This window comes from Panthera pardus, unplaced genomic scaffold (genome assembly GCF_024362965.1).
Source record: "Panthera pardus isolate Hobbes unplaced genomic scaffold, ASM2436296v1 HiC_scaffold_20, whole genome shotgun sequence".
Classification (NCBI taxonomy): domain Eukaryota; kingdom Metazoa; phylum Chordata; class Mammalia; order Carnivora; family Felidae; genus Panthera; species Panthera pardus.
Window position 1 is genome coordinate 17,951,861 of NW_026526766.1, and position 17,978 is coordinate 17,969,838.

At 47.7% G+C, this 17,978-nt stretch overlaps 1 protein-coding gene across 2 annotated transcripts in view; it reads left to right on the plus strand.

Annotated features, from left to right (window-relative positions):
- Positions 1–17,978, plus strand: part of PCSK5 (proprotein convertase subtilisin/kexin type 5) — a 444,612-nt gene that overhangs the window by 382,784 nt on the left and 43,850 nt on the right. For both annotated transcript variants that reach the window (XM_053907817.1, XM_019463577.2), the window contains exons 25-27: positions 12,035–12,077; positions 14,626–14,762; positions 15,864–16,064. In XM_053907817.1, coding sequence (XP_053763792.1) covers positions 12,035–12,077; positions 14,626–14,762; positions 15,864–16,064 — 381 coding nt within the window. The remainder of the gene's footprint in view (positions 1–12,034; positions 12,078–14,625; positions 14,763–15,863; positions 16,065–17,978) is intronic.

The following is a 17,978-nucleotide window of genomic DNA, read 5'->3' on the forward strand; positions in this document are numbered from 1 at the left end:
GGGTGTGTAAATATCTTTAAGCAAGGATATGTCACCTTAAATAGAGGCAGCGTGGAGGAGATAGAGAAATCATTCGGAGTCCACAGGAACAGAAGTTTCCAAATTTGCATTTGTTCTGTATGACCGTGGACAAGTGACTGATGTTCCTTGGGGCTCAGCTTACTCATCCCTAACCTGAGGAAGTTGGACCACGTTCAATGCAGCAAACATAAGCTACATGTTGTCATCTCCCACCTGCGTCCTCCACGGCCCCGCCTCCTGAGTTATATGGCTCCAGATAGAGTACCACTCGGCTGCTTAAGCCAAAATTCTAGGAAACCCTCCATTTCTCCCTCTCTCTCTGGGCTTTGTTAAAAATAACTCTTTCCAAGATTCAGAACCAACTGAGCAACAAGACTGGGGAAGCGGGGGGGGGGGGGGGGGGGGAGGGGGGGGGAGGGCGGGCAAACACAGAAAAAGATCAAAGTATCAACTTGAGTACTTATAAGGCTAAAATGGAGAATGTGAATTCGATCTATAAACAGTAAGCTTCCTAACACTCCCTGCCCTGCATTAAACTTGCCATCTCTCCCACGCAGAGTTCCTTCTCTCTAATTCTCGAATCGTGGAAGACAAAGCATCCCTCCCGCCATTAAAAGGAAGCAGGTGAATAAGAAAGGATTGGTAGCTATCTTCTCAGTATTTTAAGGATCAAAGCAGAAACACAGGGGCAAATGATGTTTGTAAATACTTATTGTATCACTGCATTAGTTTCCAAACACCGCTGTAACAAAGAACCACAAAAAAGTGGCTTAAAACAACAGAAATATTGGGGCGTCTGGGTGGCTCAGTCAGTTGAGCATCCGACTTTGGCTCAGGTCATGATTTCACGGTTCGTGGGTTCGAGTCCCGCGCTGGGCTCTGTGCTGACAGCTCGGAGCCTGGAGCCTGCCTCGGATTCTATGTCTCCCTCTCTCCCCTACTCACACCCTGTCTCTCTCTCTCAAAAAGTGAATAAAAACATTAAAAGTTTGTTTAAAAAGAACTATAGAAATTTACATTTAAAAAAACCCCCAGAAATATATATGTTTCTCAGTGTTCTGGAGGCCAGAAGTCCAAAATCAAGGAATCAGCAGGGTAGATTCCTTCTGGAGGCTCTGGGGGGAGGATCCTTCCTTGCCTCTCCCTAGCTTCATTGCCAACAATCCCTGCTGGCCCTTGGCTTGCAGCTGCAACTCATCAACCCATGCCTCGATGGTCTCATCGCCATCTTCCTTCTGTGTCTGCGTGTCTGTCTTCACGTGACCTTCGTATATGGACATCAGTCACTGGACTTAGGCTCCACCCTAATCCAGTGGGACCTCATCTTGACTTCATTATACAAGCAAGGACCCTATTTCCAAGTAAGGTCGCACTTGTGGGTACCAGGGGTTAGGACTTGGACACGTTGTTCTGAGGGATGTAACTCAACCCCCAACAGCCACCAGGTCATTTCCACCGGCCACGTATCTTTCATTCTGTCCACTTGGACCCAACTCCACTACTACGCTTTAGTTTGGGCCACTAACATAGCTCACCTGGATAATGCAAACGTCTTCTACCGAGGTCCCCAGTTCTAGTCCTTTGCTTCTTCTCTTTCACTCTTGAAATCCATTCCCTATGCCACAATAACCACGTCCTTTCTCGAATTTAAACCTGATCATTACACAACCACATACAAATCTAAAGTGGTTTCCCATGGCTCTGGACAGAGTCTGTCCTCCCAAGCACGGCAGAGAAGCTTCTTCACGACCCAGCCTCTTATCTCTCCCATCTTCCCTCCCATTTCTTCTTGCTTTCTCAAACCCCAACGTCCACTCATCACTTGCAAACTCTTTGCAATCCCTTTTGTCCTTTTCCCATTCTTTTATTTAAAATGTTGTGCGTTTTTAAGGTGAGAGCAACCATGCTATATAAGGGGAATCTCACGAGCCCTTTACTGGAGGAATCATCTCCATACATTTAGCTCTCTCTGCCCTAAGGCCTTTCCACATGGAAATAATTCTGCCTTCTCTCCTTCAAACTCACTTTCCAGGCTCACTAAGCCTCCACTTCCTCAAGGAGCCATTCTGTGGCCACACTCCCCTTCCCTCAAACACACACCCTGGTTTAGGTATCACCCTTTTCTCTTCTTAATGAATTGTTCACAAGCCCGTGAGTAACACTACGCAGCATTCGTGGCAACATCTCTTTCCTTGCTGCATTCCTCCCTACGCCCTGAGCTCCGTATTGTACCAGGAATTAGTTATCATTTTAGCCCTAGCAAATAGTAGGACTCAAAATATATTTGTGAAAGAAATCAATTCATGCTGGGCATAACACGAGGCACTAGGTTTGCTGAGTAAGACACGGTTCCTGACTCTGGCGGAGCATTCACGCTTCACCATACCCCAACTTGACCATAACTGCAGCATCAGTTTACTTTACAAAGTTCCTTTACAAAAAGTTTACTTTACAAAGTTTACTGGAGGCTCAAACACACACACACACACACACACACACACACACACACCCACACCAACAAACAAACCAAAAACCCCACTCATTGTATCAGAAGAACTATAGGACTCAAAAGGAACAAGCAAAAATGCTTCATACTCTCACGACATCTGAGTGGGGCCAAAGCCTAACTTCCCTTCTGGTCCTTCGATTTTATGATTCCAGGTCTGTTGCCAGGATTTCCAAGAACTTTCTGCCACTGTTTTTAGTGTCCTCTTGAAATGACTGACGCTCTTCCATCCACCAAATTTCCAAGTCTTCTTCTCAAAGTATTTTCTGTCTTCTGACATAGTCTGTCTCTTTATCCTTCTCCATAGACTAAGAGCTGTTTGTATTCTTGGTTATTCTGCAATTTCATGAGGATGAATCTTCTTGCAGACTAAAAACTAATAATGTACACGTTTATGCTTATATATGTTTAATATATGCTTAATAATATATATGTTTAGTTCTTGGGACTAATGATTGGTATCTTTTAATAAGTCTGGAAAATTCTCATTTTATTTCTTTTACTGCTACCTCTTCCCCATGCTATTATTTCTTTTTGGAACTTTGACATATATATTTTTTTTTTTCCAACGTTTTTTATTGATTTTTGGGACAGAGAGAGACAGAGCATGAATGGGGGAGGGGCAGAGAGAGAGGGAGACACAGAATCGGAAACAGGCTCCAGGCTCCGAGCCATCAGCCCAGAGCCCGACGCGGGGCTCGAACTCACGGACCGCGAGATCGTGACCTGGCTGAAGTCGGACGCTTAACCGACTGCGCCACCCAGGCGCCCCAACTTTGACATATATTAAATCTTCTCATGCTACCCTCCTCGGCTCTTACTGCCCTTTCGTGTTTTCGACCTTTTTGTCCCTGAATTTTCTGTCTTTTCTTTGTATCTATCTTTGAGATTACTCATTCTCTTTCTGCTACGCCTAATCTATTGTTTAGTATGCCCACTTAGTTTCAGTTTTGAATGTTTATGTCTTCCATTTATAGAAGTTATATTTGCTTCTTTTCCAAACTGGTTACTTTTCTATTTTCAAGATGTTCTTCTATTTCTTTAAAAATACTAAACATTGGCTACTTTTATATTCTGTGTCAGATAATTTCAAGATCAGTGGTCTCTGCAGGTCTGATTCTGATATCTGTTATTTCTGCCAACTTTCTCTCAGAGTGCCTGACTTCCTTCTTTTTAATTTTTTTTTAACATTTACTTATTATTGAGAGAGACAGAGCACGAGTGGGGGAGGGGCAGAGAGAGGGGGAGACACAGAATCTGAAGCAGGCTCCAGGCTCTGAGCTGTCCGCACAGAGCCTGACGTGGGGCTCGAACCCATGAATTGTGAGCTCATGACCTGAGCCGAAGTCGGACGCTTAACAGACTTCCTTGTTTTTAAACTGTGACCGATTTCCTTGAAAATGTACCTGTGAGCATACTTTGAGATCTGGGCTAAGGCTGCATTTCTCTAGAGAGGATTTGCATTTGTTTCTACCAACTGTCCTGGGATACTATCTACCTAGGACTGCTTTAAGTTGAATTTTCCTTTTGAGACGTTCCAGAACACACAGAAAACGTGAATTCAGATAACCCGTGTAAGATCCAGCTTATAGTTATAGATTCTCAGAAGAGGGTTTGATGTTGTTTCTTAATCTACCCAGTGCCAAGGCTGAGACTGGGATGATGTTTTCTGCTGTCCCCTTCTCCTGGCAATTTTATTTTTCATTCATCCTTACACTGAAACTACAGTCCTTGGCGTCCCATTTCAGTCTTGCATTTTATCTGGCAACTCTAACTGTAAGAAAAATGCCCCAAAATGTTCTATTCAAAAAGAGAGAGAAAGGCTAATTAAGTGGGAAGAGAGGAAGAGAATCAGAACTCAGTTTCTCTCAGGCCCTAGGCTAATATTTCTGTGGTATGCTAGATTAGAGGCTTATCTCTTCTATATTTTGCCACATTGTGGTTTCTTCCCTAATTGGCTTTGCTAATTACTGTCTCCTCACCAAACTCCTTGAGGGTAGGGATTGCCTTTCTTGTCTGCATATACTTATAATAACCCAAGTGGTGTATGAACTATCACGCAGAGTCAGTTAAGTATTTGCTTATTACTCCTACGCGCCCCCCCCCCCACCCGCTGAATGTTCCTCCTTTCCATCCACCCAAGTACTCAATCCAGCGCGAGGGAACCATCCTACTTCCTCACCTCCCACATCATGTCATCTGAGCTTCTCGATTTTATCTGCTTAGTTTCCCTCAAATCTGATTTCTCTCCATTACTACAGCTGCAGACTGGCCAGTCAGATAACATTCGATCTGATGCAGCCGATGACCCTGGCCTCATCTCCTGACCCTCTTCCTTTCTCTTCATCCACTGTAGCCCCACTGGCCTTCTCAATGTTTCTTGAACAGAGGAAGCTTTCTTGGCCTCTGAGTTCAGACCTCATCTCCTGGTCACTATCCTGATCTCCTCCCAAAGGTCAATTCCTAAAAGACTCTCTCCCCAACTAGCCTACCTAAATTAAGACCTCTTGTCTCCATTCTAATCTCATCACTCCCTGACCCTTTATCTGAATTTATGTACTTATTTTATACGTTTTTCTTCTTCATTCAATGCGTATTTCTGGAGCTTCTGCCCCAGGCACTGAGGTACAGGAAAAGCACACCAAACCACCTGTCCTCATGGAGCTTGCATTTTCGTGGCTGTTTCGTGCACTTACTGACGATTCACATTTTAGTTTACACTATAACAATTATCTAATTTTTCTCGTATTGCCGACTTTCCCTCTAAAACGTAAGCCCCAGGATGAATGACTGAGTGAATGAACACGCAGCCGTAGTGAACAATCCGCACAGGCACGCGGCTGTGTATATTCATCTGTCTTTTCCACCCGCTAATTGGTTGAGAGAAGAATGGAAATCCAGAAACAGCTTGCCTATTCTGATAGTCCATTGTTGGAACCAGAGGACTTGGTAAAGACTAGAGTCCAACAGAGAACGGAGCCGTCCCTTAGCCGACATTTGTAGACAATGATTTAGATTATTTATTCTGCTCTCTACTACCGCGCCCCTCCAGGGGGTTGTGCCCCCTTGTCAGCTGCGCCATTTACATTATTGCCAATTCAAATATTCATTCATTGTCCTTAGACGCCGGAGAGGACAAAATGGTTGAAAACCATCAACAGTCCCCCTAACCAAGTACTTTGTATCCCAGCGCCATTGAACCTTCCAGGAAAAAAAATCTGCTTTGGCAAAGCTGGTCAGAGGGTCCATTCTGTATGCGAGCGCTAATTGCTTGAAGTAATACTTGTTAGTGCCACTGGGGACTTAAATTTACTTGTACTTTGTGGGCATATAAATCTCTTACCCGCTTCGTTATTTCTGAGTAAAACGAGCAATGCCAGTGACTCTCCTAACAGATTCGGACAGCATCATCCAGTTAGCATATATTTACTCCGAGAGAATATGCATTATTGACAACACGCTTAATTATCTCCCCAAACAATTTAAGTAAGGGCTGCTTGCCATGCCGTCTCTCCCCTCAAAGGGAGCTGTGGTACCTCTCAGTAGGGGACGGGCATCCTGCTGATGCTCCCACAAGGCTTCAGGTGCTCACGAGGAGAACTGTTTAAGGATGCTTGGCCCAAGTGACGGCACCTCAGCCAGTGAGTAAGTCTGGAGGCAGAGCCGAGAATAACCTCACTTCCCAGTCATCGGCCTCCTTTACAGAATCCTATCAGGAAAACATTTGGTATGAAAAGTGAATTTGGAAAAAGGAATTCGTTTAAACATCGGCCACGGTTTTAAACAAGCCCCGTGGAGTAGCAGTCTTGTCCTGGTGATGTAGAATCAAGAACTGCTGAGAAACGAGGTGGAGAGATGAAAAGCCAGACGTGTGAAGAAAGGGGACAGAAACTGAAGAGCGTGACCAAAAGACCAGCTCTCTTGAAAGAGAGGTCTGTGGGAGAAGACCGTTTTCCAAACACGGATGACTCGGGATTCATAACCTGGGCACGCGCTTTCTTTCCTTACTAGCAGTTTTTAAAATTAATTCCATAGCACACGCTTATTAAGAAAATATAGAAACATACACATAAATAATATCAGAGATAGCTACTAATAATCGTTGAGCTTTCCTTCTGATTTTTGATAAAGTCATATCGACACATATAGACAGATATGCGTATATATTACAGACATATCTAGATATGGATTGCCGTCCTTATTCACAGAGCCTGTCACGTCATTAAAGGTTTTTTTAAGTTTATTTGTTTTTGAGAGAGAGAGCATGAGCAGGGGAGGGGAGGAGAGAGAGGGAAACAGAGGATCCGAAGCAGCTCTGCTCTGACAGCACAGAGCCCGATGCAGGGCTTGAACCCACGAACCGTGAGATCATGACCCGAGCTAAAGTCAGACACTCAACTGAGTGAGCCACCCGGGCGCCCCGTTAAATATTTTTGAGAAACAAAATTTTAATGTATACATGTACCACACTTTTTAAATCCAGTCTCAGCAGATAAATTTTTATGCTGTCTTTCACGGGCACGTAATCATCGGTTATTTTAATCTAGAAAGGTTTTTTCTGGGGAACACATTTATGCACCAGAGCTATAGAATGTGATGGAAAGGCGAGAAAAGTGGAATCCAGTCATATCATTCAAACACTTTCATTTCTCGCTATATTTTAAACCTCTCCCAACCCCAAAACGCTAGGTAAACAAGTTCATTAGGATCACGGAGTCTGTCTACAAAATATGGAAGGGCTAGAAGCCAAGTGCAGGAAGTCTGTCTATACGTGCAGATGTGTGAGCCCATCAGAGAGTCACCCCTTCCGGGTATAACTTTACGGAATCAAAGGTAAAACATATTTTTGGAAAGTCGGCATAGGAATGTATTAGCTCAGATGTGGCATTCTGTTAAGTGTGGCCTGAGTCACTCGTCCCCGAGGAGAAATATGCAAGACAATCCACTGGCCTACAGTAAAACGTAGATCTTGTATTTCTAATCATTTTGTTATTAAATTTTCTATGTTAGCGTACCTTCTTCAAGATGGAAAGCATTCATGCACTAGAACGTATAAATAATTCACACACACACACACACACACACACACACACACGCATTGGGGGAGGCACTGGGGAGGTGAACAGAGCCCCAAGTTTGGTCGAGCCTAGAATATAGGTGAGTGGAACTGGGAAGGTAATTGAGCCAAAAGGCTGAAATCATCTGGGAAAAGCAAGCATACGGGGTATGTTCAATTACAACAAGGTGGGTGCTGCCTTACGGACATCTACAGAGGTGGCCTGAGAGGTCAAAGCAAAAGGAGCCTTATGCGTCTAGGATACCTGAGGAGGGATGGAAGCAGATGAGAACCTAGGAGCTTCCCAAGAGCACAAGTTTCACATGCCCATTACTCTATCATCCTGGGCAGTAGCTAGTAGGGTCTGTGCAGGAAAGGACTATGGAACAGAGCAGTTTCAATAGGCCGTACAGAGGAAGGCCTGGGCTACCACGAGGTACGGATGAAAGTCCTAGAAGCCTGCCAGTGAATCCTGACATGAGGTTTTGCAGAGAGGCAATTCTGCCTCAACGATGTACCTGATGCGTGGCTGGCTGTGGCATACCTAGATGTTACACGCTAAAGGGCTGCTCTTTAAAAAACGACAGGTCGCTTGTCCCCTTCAAATGAAAAGTAATCCTACAAGAAGAATTAATTTAGAAAAGGCACATTCGAGTCATTTTGGCTTCTATGTACCTTTAATTATAGGACTCCGTTTATGTAACCCATAAAAAATGCCCTTCCTCTTCCCATTGTCAACATTCAGTTCCATTTGAAGTTTAAAATATCTCTTTCCAATACATTTTCTAAGTGAGGTATCCATAACTACTCACACGGCCCTGATCCATCCCTATTCGATGGCGAGGGTATAGGTATTCCTGAGAACAAAATAACATGGCAGAGGATGTAAGTTGACCCCTGAAGGAGACGTTGACAGCAGCCGTCAATATCCCCACGGGAAGACTGAGTTTGCACGAGACCCAGCACCGATGAAACTAAGGAAAACGTGGAAGGGGACGCAGAGGATCACCCAGAACTCTCCAGACAGAGGGGACACTGTGGTCCTGCCCCCGCCCCCCAGCCCATAAAAAGGAGACCGTACAAATGGGTTTTCTCGAGAAAGGCAGGCTGTATCCCCGGCCTGACAAGGCTTCTGCTCACACATTCTCCTTGGTGGGGATGTCAGCAGCTGGAAGCCAGTAACTGTTTCTGAAGGCTTTTTTTCCAAATGTGTGACACTGTCTCTGAATTCTGACTGAACGTGCCCCATTTCCACCCAGATTATGTTCTCTCAGCTCAAAAGCCTGACAATACCAAGGAACCAGAGCTAAGTAAACATCCTACTCTGGATACCACCTTCCGAGACTGCACAATTCTAGACTGTTTAGACTTTGCCGCCCCCCCCCACCACCCCCCCCCCCCCCACCAAACACACGCATGCATACAACACGCGAAGCCAGGAAAATTCATCTTTGTCCTTCAGCCAACCCTCCTCACCATCCAAATGCCAACTTGACTTAGAGTCAACTTCTAGGTTTGGGACTGTTACCTTTCCTTAATCCCATAACAGCTGCCTCTCAGTGGTCAAGCTAAATCCATTTAGCTTATGTCTGACTTGTGGATCTTCGGGGGTGGAAAATTTTTTTTTTAATAATCCTTATTCTTCAGAATAACCGGTAATAATGAGAAAGACTAATGGGCATTCACAAGCTGTTAGAAGACATACTTCCTATTCTATGCATTATTCATTTATGCAAACTATTGTAAAGGTACCACGTTCGCTGTGCATCTGGGCTGGAAAGGTCCCTGGACTCAAGATTACATTGGTATGCACATTTCTGAGGCTTGGTTCTGTTTAACATTTTCATCAGTGACCTGCTTAAAGGAGCAGAGAGCAAACTCATTAAATTCCTAGATGGGAGGGATGGCCAGAACATTAGAGAACAGGATTAGAATTTCCCCAGCCCTTGCCAAATTAGCAAAACTGTCAGAGTCAAATATGTTCATCGGGGACAGGCAGGAAAAAGTAAGCTGCCCAACTGTGAGCTGAGAAGTAGCAGCTTAGTTAGCACCAGAACTGAAAAGAATACAGATGCAAACATAGATCCGTAGCAGGAAACAAACTCACCCAGGGGAACCACTAGTGTTCGCTGGGGCCCTCCCACCCCCTTCGAAGGGTTTCAGATCCCCCGAAAAATGGATTGCGGAAAGCACGAAGCCCCCCCTCCCCACCGGCAAGAATTCTAAGAATTTCAGTGAGCTTTGCTTTGTCGTGGCACCTCCGAGATTCCTTATGTCCCTTAATTAGCCTGGTTTATGGTTCATTTCACTGCCCTGCCCGGGGTTGCCCTATAACAGACCATGTCGCTGTATAACGGAGGGGGAAAAAAAACCCATTTCCTCACCGAGAGCAAATCACAGCCTCCTGCCGAAGGGTCTGGCTATGTCCTTGGCTGTCTTGACTCTTGTTCAATCCTTCCTTATGGAAGGGACGTGGCTGAATTCGGCCCCAGAGTGGGCCACAGATTGCCAACCCCTGCTAGACTCAGCATCAGCATTTTTTTTTTTTTAGTTTTTTTTGTTTTCTTTTTAAGCAATCCCTTAATTTCTTTTTTTTTTAATTGTTTTTTAACGTTTATTTATTTTTGAGACAGAGAGAGACAGAGCATGAACGGGGGAGGGGCAGAGAGAGAGGGAGACACAGAATCGGAAGCAGGCTCCAGGCTCTGAGCCATCAGCACAGAGCCCGATGCGGGGCTCGAACCCACGGACCATGACATCATGACCTGAGCTGAAGTCGGACGCTTAACCGACTGAGCCACCCAGGCGCCCCAGCATCAGCATTTTTGACTTTTGGCGAGTCTTTCCTACCATCTTTTCTAACGAGGTCATTTTACACCTGCGGAAATCAGAGCGCAGAGAGGAGAGCGACGTTTGTGCACGTTCACAGGGCAGTGAAGCCAGGGTTAAAACTTCGAACTAGAAACAGATAGCCCAGTTCCCAGGCCGGTACCCTGTCCGCTGCATCATCACTAGGATATTTCCACAAGGTTCTGGCAATCCCTGGTTAAGGGGCAGAGCCTCTGACAGAAATTTTTCCACAACAGGGGCACCCGGGCGGCTCAGTCAGTTGGGCGTCCGACTCTTGGTTTCAGCACAGGTCATGATCTCACGGTTCGTGAGTTCGAGCCCTGTATCGGGCTCTGCTCTGACAGTGCGGGGCCTGCTTGGGATTCTCTCTCTCTCTCTCTCTCTCTCTCTGCCCCTCCCGTGCTCGCTCACAGACGCTCTCTCTCTCAAAATAAATAAATGAAATTTTAAAAAAGCAAGTTTTCCACGATAACTCTTGGTGCAATGCATTAGACATATAGTGTGTAATACACAGTAGTATTGTCTTGAGACATCCCTGGGAGGATTCAAGGGGAACGCTTGGCTATAGATTCGAGCAAGGCCCTACCGCCAAGAGGCAGACTTTGTGAACACCAAAATAGAGCCTGGAGTACATCAGGAAGGAGAGCCGTGCACAAAGTTCAAAGGACATCGTTTTGTTTACAATCCAATTAAAGGTGACGTACAATCTTCACGTACCGAAAGGAATCTTCGGAAAAGGAGCAATTGTTTTCCACCTCCGACCAGAAGGAAAAAGAGCAGAACGGGGGTGTCACGGGAACCTGTCGGGCACAGGCACGGCGGGCCAGCGGAAATCACAGAACGCCCCTGGTGATGGCATCTGGGAATTGGCGTCTTTCCGGGAGGGTTAAGAGGGAGGGAGAGAGACTGACTTAGTGGTCCTCGAAGTCCTTTCTCTCTCATTAAGTCCCCTGAAAGCTGTAGGAGAGGGTCCCTTCTCGGAGCCAACAGGACCACGTGGAATCATTGGACCTAATGAGAACAGGACAGTTTCTTCGAGAGGGTCGTGAAGCGCAGAAGACAAAGTGGATACTGTATTGGAAAAAAAATAATCGTCCAGATTTCAAAGGAGTCTCCCAGGTGACGCTCCCTGACGTTGGCAGGCATTTGGCGTAACTCACGGAGAACCTATCGTTCGAGGGATGCAACCTCGCGGCCCCTTCCAAACGTGCGCGTGTGGACACGCTTGAGGCCCTCCCCTCGGTAGAGGCCAGGGGGTGCCTAGTGAAGCCGGGTCTTAATCCGCACTTTGAAAACCTAGCAGCTTGGGACTACACTTCCTTGCAAAGCAGGGCCAGCTCTTTATGAGAACTCTGATGTTCCTAGCTTTGATAAAGCCAAATCACTGCGTGCACCGTGTTACTAATTAACAACGGCGGAACCGACGGGGGCGCCTGCGTGGCTCCGTCGGTTAAGCGTCCGACTTCGGCTCAGGTCATGGTCTCGCGGTTTACGGGTTCGAGCCCCGGTTCAGGCTCCGGCCACAACTTTTCCAAAGCCCCTTTCTCCAAATGATGGACTCTTGATAATTATGATGTCTCATTATTCTCTTTGTCTTCCAGGTGATCCAGGAACCTGTGCATCATGCAGTACGGGGTATTACATGTGAGTCCGGCTGTTCTCTTCTGTTTTCATGGCACTAACTTTTCTGCAGTTTAAGCATTACTGACTTAATCCTAAATCCAGTGATTAAAGCAGAGAGGCCCTGCGGCCTGAAGCAACTCTGCCCCGTCAGGCTATTAATGAACGATTCTTGGATTTAGCAAGAAGAGCCCAGCTGTTTTCTTGACTCAAAAGGAGGCCCTCTTTTTCTTGGTCCTGGGAGTCACCCAACCTGACACTGGTGTCTAGGAATCTTGCCATGGGTTACCAGGATTCAGGCCTTGCTGTTCACGGACAAACCTTAATCATAGACCTGACCCCCAAGCAAGCCATTCCCAAGTGTCTGCACGGAGACCTTGTGCTTAACGAGAGTCAGAAAGGCCAGGAGGAAGCCAGGTACGTGGGTAGCTCTTAGCCATTTTCTGGGTAACGAGAGACACCAGACCACCAGATTAAATGCAACACAGATTAACAACCACTCCCAAAGTTCTCCAATTCAAACCTACAAATCAAAGATGGCCTGTCTCAACGTCACCTTCCATTCCTATTCTAGTCTGCCTCCCAGGGCACACGGGTGCCTGTCTTGGAAGAAAAGCTAAGAAGGCAGAGGAGAAGAAAAGGAAGGCCTGGATGATGTATAAGATGCCTGGTTCCTTCCTGTCATGCTAAGAACTAGCGGGGGGGTTTGTGAGAAATTCCCACCCAGTTCGTCTCTTCACCTTTCCGTGAATGTTGCCAGGGACACGGGATGGACATTATTCTCCAGAAGAGAAAACTGAATCTCGAGAGGCTCTCGGTTCCCTCATGTGGCCCCACGAGCCAGTGGGGGGGGGGGGGGGGTCCGGGTTTGGGTCACCTCGACTTTAGTGGGCTGGTTCCTCCCGTCACCACGCTGCCTTTTGCCTCCATCACATTCGAGAGGCCCGAGGTGTGGTACTGGGTGAGAAGAGAAGGGGTGCGGCGCTTGGGAGGGAAAGGGGAACCCGACAAGCTGAAACCCGGCAAAAATAATCAGTCCGCCTTGTCATTACCTAAACTGATGACAGTAAATGAGCAGAAAGCAATCTGTCAGCATATTCACAGTTGGCCTTTACCCAGCACATGGCCCGCCACACACCGCCTCAGGCAGAGAGGAACAGCAGAGATGCAAGCACTCCTTGGTGAGGTCACATGGTTGGGAGCCCAGAATGTTCCTTGAAGAACCAAAGAAGGAGAACTTAGACTCTCAGATAGTGGCCGCGCAGAAGCGGGCGTTCCCACTTTGTTCTTCTTTGTTCCTTTTCTCTGCATCCCTCCGGCTTAACTGCACCCTTCCTCGTGTTGACACGGGAGCACCCGCCTTGACCTCCTCTGTCACCTGACAGCATTCTGGTCATCCTCGGGGCCAGCCCTGCCAGGCGCTCCAGCTCACTGCTGGCCAACAACGAGAAGGTTTCGTAACCTCCTTTGAGAAACAAATACACCACAAGAAAACGCCCCGTATCACTGAGAGCGAAACGTGAGGTGTTTCTTTCAAGAAACACACGTTTCTAACCCTTTAGAATGGTTCGGAACTGGATATAATGAGTGACACCCTGTATGATTGACGTTATTAACGAAGAGATGCAAAGCTTTCCTCTGGTATCTTGTCAATGCTGTGAAATTCATCAACGGGCAAAGGCCAGCTTGATTCTGCTCCCCCTTCCGATGACCCTGTAATTCAGTGGCGTCTGAAATACAAAATTCTACTGTAGCACGAGAACAGATACTAGGCATAACAATATAAATACATAACAGCTAAGACACTTCACCCTTACTAATCTCGTGGCAGACATTTTGGTAAGTCACTTGAACTCTACACTGAGCTCTTTCCAAACGTCTGCCTGGAGACCTTGTCCTTGACAGAAGTCAGAAAGTCCAGCATGAAGCCAGTTACTTTATTAGTTCTTAATCATCCTCTGGGTAGCACGAGACACAGACCACCAAGTTCAATGGAACGCAGATTACAACCACTCCCAAAGTTCTCCAATTGAAATCTGTACATCTAAGGTGGTATGTCTGGGGGCGCCTGGGTGGCTCGGTCGGTTGAGCGGCCGACTTCGGCTCAGGTCATGATCTCGCAGTCCGTGAGTTCGAGCCCCGCATCGGGCTCTATGCTGACAGCTCGGAGCCTGGAGCCTGCTTCAAATTCTGTTGTCTCCCTCTTTCTCCGTCCCTCCCCCCACTTGCGCGCTGCCTCTCTCTCTCTCTCAAAAATACATAAACGTTAAAAAAAATTCAAAATAAATAAATACACGAGTCGTAAATGCATAATCAGTAGCCCATAAATACATCTCGGTGCTGCTTTCCTTCGCCCCAGCCTCTTCACAGCTGCCTTCATGAAGGGTCCTTAGGGTCCAGATCAACCTCGTTTGTTGAGCATATAGACCAAGAGAAGGTTTTTGCCCTTGAAACCCACATATCTATACCTATTAAACACGATGAGCGTACATATGTGAGGACATTGAATTCTGGTGGTGAAGAGAAATACGCCAACGTAGCTCACGGAAGAAACCCCATCTCCTCCCCGTAGGTTTCAGCACCACTGTCATAAAACGTGTCCCGAGAGGACCTACGGCGAAGGAGCTGAATGTAAACCGTGTGATACAAAATGCACCAACTGTGACCAGCACGAGTGCTACTCGTGTGAAGAGGGCTTCTTTCTCCTGGGTAAGTGTGACAAGGGCAGGGTGCAGAGGAAGAACAAAGGCTCCGGGGCCTCGCCCGGAGAGGAGGGCACCCGCCTGATCGGTCTGAGTCTTGCGCCTCTCGTCCGGGGACGGACTGTAATTTGGTTTCAGAATAAGCATTAGCCCAGACTACTTCTTTCTGCTTCTATTACTGTGGCGGAGTTCCTATTTCACTAATTAATTGCAAACATCTCCGAGCTGATGGAAACGAGAGTGAAGGGGGCGGGGGCGGGGGGGGGGGGGGGGCGGTGGGGCAGGAACACCGAAGATAAAGGCCTTGAGAGGAGTCACCTGAAATATCCAGAACCATGACTCTTCCTAAGCACTGTAAAAGGTAAACAAGATCCTCTGGTCAGTTCTGGATGGTTAGGAAAGAAATACACTACGAGTCTTGCAGTCCAAGAACTAATGGTCCAGTGCTCTCGAATGTTTGTGGGAGAGAGAGAGAGGGGCAGACAGCCCACCCAGATCTCCAGTGGTTCTATATGGACACTATTTTATTTATTCAGGGCCCTGAGAATTGACTAGGCTCTTAACCCCTTGAGCTAATAACCAATTTAAATTCCCCGCTAAAGGCGTACTTTAAATGTTGGATTTAAGACCCGTTCCTTGGTTGAAATAAGCTTATGCCAGCTTGGTTTCTTAAAAAAACAAACTCAAAAATAAATACGCATTAAAAAAAACTAAAAAAAAAAAACACACAAAAGTTTAAAAGAAAAAGGTGGGGCGCCTGGGTGGCTCAGTTAAGCGTCCGACTTCGGCTCAGGTCATAATCTCGCAGTTGGTGAGTTCGAGCCCCGCGTCGTCGGGCTCTGTGCTGACAGCTCGGAGCCTGGAGCCTGCTTCGGATTCTGGGTCTCCCTCTCTCTCTGCCCCTCCTCCGCTCATGCCATGTCTCTGTCTCTCTTTCAAAAATAAACAAGCATTTAAAAAAATTTTTTTAAAGAAGTTTACAAACAAACTCCAACAAAAGTGTTCCCGAGACGCCCCTCGGCCTGTTTGGAACTTGGCCTCGCACAGAGCACCAAGCCAAGCCAGCCAGGGACCCACCTTCAGGCCCCCTCTCTGCGTTCTCACGTAGGTGGCACGTGTGTGCGCAATTGTGGCCCCGGCTTCTACGGCGACCCGGAGACGGGAGAATGTGAGCCCTGCCACCGGGCCTGTGAAACCTGCACTGGCTTTGGCCACCAGCAGTGTCGCACGTGCCGAGAAGGACTGCAGCTGCGGCAGGGGACGTGTGTGGGTCCCGCCCAGACTCCGGTGGAAGGCGAATTCTGGAATGGTATGTGCTTCCCGAGAGAGAAAGCAGGTGTCTGGCCGCCTTCTCTGCCTCCCTCCCTCTTTAACCCTCACCTTCGGGATGTCCCAGAGATGCAGGCTGGGCAGGGAACAAAAGCTGGGAGTGGGCGTCTAGTCTGGGCCGCTCCCTCGGGCTCTGATGCTCCCGGGGGGGGGGGGGCGGAGAGGGGAGGAGGCTGTGGTCGGTGGGCATCTGTCCTGGAGGGAAACCCAGAGGGCGGCTCACGGGTGGCGTGGCCACCGGGTTTCTATCCCCGCGGAGGGGACGTCGGAGCTCGTAAGAGAGTCGTGTAGGGCAACCGCCCAGCGACCACTGTCTCAAAGCTTTCAGAGTGGCTTCTGTCACGTTCGTGTATCTCCTTGTCACGGTAAAGGGCAACGGCCGGTAAGGGTGGGCGTCTTCAGTTGGACAAGGAAGAACCTCTCACAAGTACCGGAGGTAAAGCTGGGTCAGCTGATCCTTCCGGCCGCTTGATCAGAACTTACCATCATTCAAGCTTGCCTTTTCAAAGCCACCCCCCACCCCACCCCCTTCCGGTTGCAGATGGGGAAGGTGGGCATCTTGATGGGGGCAGGAGGAAAGATGCGGGAGCTTGTGATCCAACAGCGAAGGCCTGTGTGTGTTCATTCCTACCCGCGTCCTCGGAACCGGCCTCCTCACCCTGGAGCCTCCGCCACGGGCTTCCTTGCAAGGTAGCTGCAAACTTCGATGACCTCTCGGTGTCTGTGGTGGTTAAAAAACAAAGCCCTCATCCTGCTGGGAAAAAAAAAAAATCTGACTCACATTCTATGCAGAGACGCTCTCCGTTTGATTTCAAGGCGAGGATTTGTTGAAAAGGTCATTTCGGTGCAGAAGCCATGGGGGCCGAAGGGAGGTCCGCCGAGGATGAGTCTTCCAAGGGCTGGGGAGCGGGATCGATCCGGGGCCGGAGAAAGGCTCTTGCTGGGTTCTGGAGGAGGGACATCCATGGCCACTGTCCACGACAGTGTCACCAATGTGACTTAAAGGAAAAGCAGCCCGGAGATCATCACAAACCCAGCAGCCAAAGGCCCCGGAGAACGCGGGCCAATTTCAGAGACGTAGCTGGGAAGAAAATCATTCAATCCAGATTGGGATATCTTCCGTGAATTATAGCTGGACCAAAAACGCTGAAAACGAGTTTGTCTGGCATTCAGGCATTTAAGAGGCAGCGCGAGCCAAGAGGAAAATAGTCTGGTGCTGTGTTTCTAGCTCAGAACATCTGTATTTTATCTGGCATCCAGATGATGAAAAGGTCCAGGGAGCCAAGAGTCAGAGCAGACTTGATTCCCCAAATGATTACATGTCCCTTTCAACCGGACTACGCGCTTCGCAAGCAGAAATCAGGCCTGGACTGTTCCCCTCCGTCGGAGCACCACACCCACCCCTCTGCATTTTCTACTATCAAAAATAGAGTGTTTTTGAAGACAGGAAGGCATTAGTCCATTTGGGGAGTTAGCACTACTAAGGGATCGGGGAAGCAGATGAAAATGTTTCTCACGGCTGGACCAAAGCAGTCAAGTCAATGGCATGGCTGCCCTTCTCCAGGATCTAGGAAAGAAGACAGGCAGACTGTTAACAGAGGGGAAAAAAAGACGCGTCTTTTCCGAGCAAGGTGCGGCTGTAGCTCCGCTTCCCCGGCACGGTTTAGATCCCACTGGAGTGGACAGGAAGTGGGGAATGTGCCCCATCGAGACCCGGGAGCACTTGAGCCAATGCCAACAATCTTTCCCCCTGACTCCTAACTCTCAAAAAAACAAAGTTGAGAGTGTAATCGGAGAGCAGAGGGTTCCAGAAAACAGCCACTAATTAGCCACACCTTTAAGATGATGCAAAGCAGACTGCAGTCATCCGGGGCCAATTACAGATCGGCCGTAA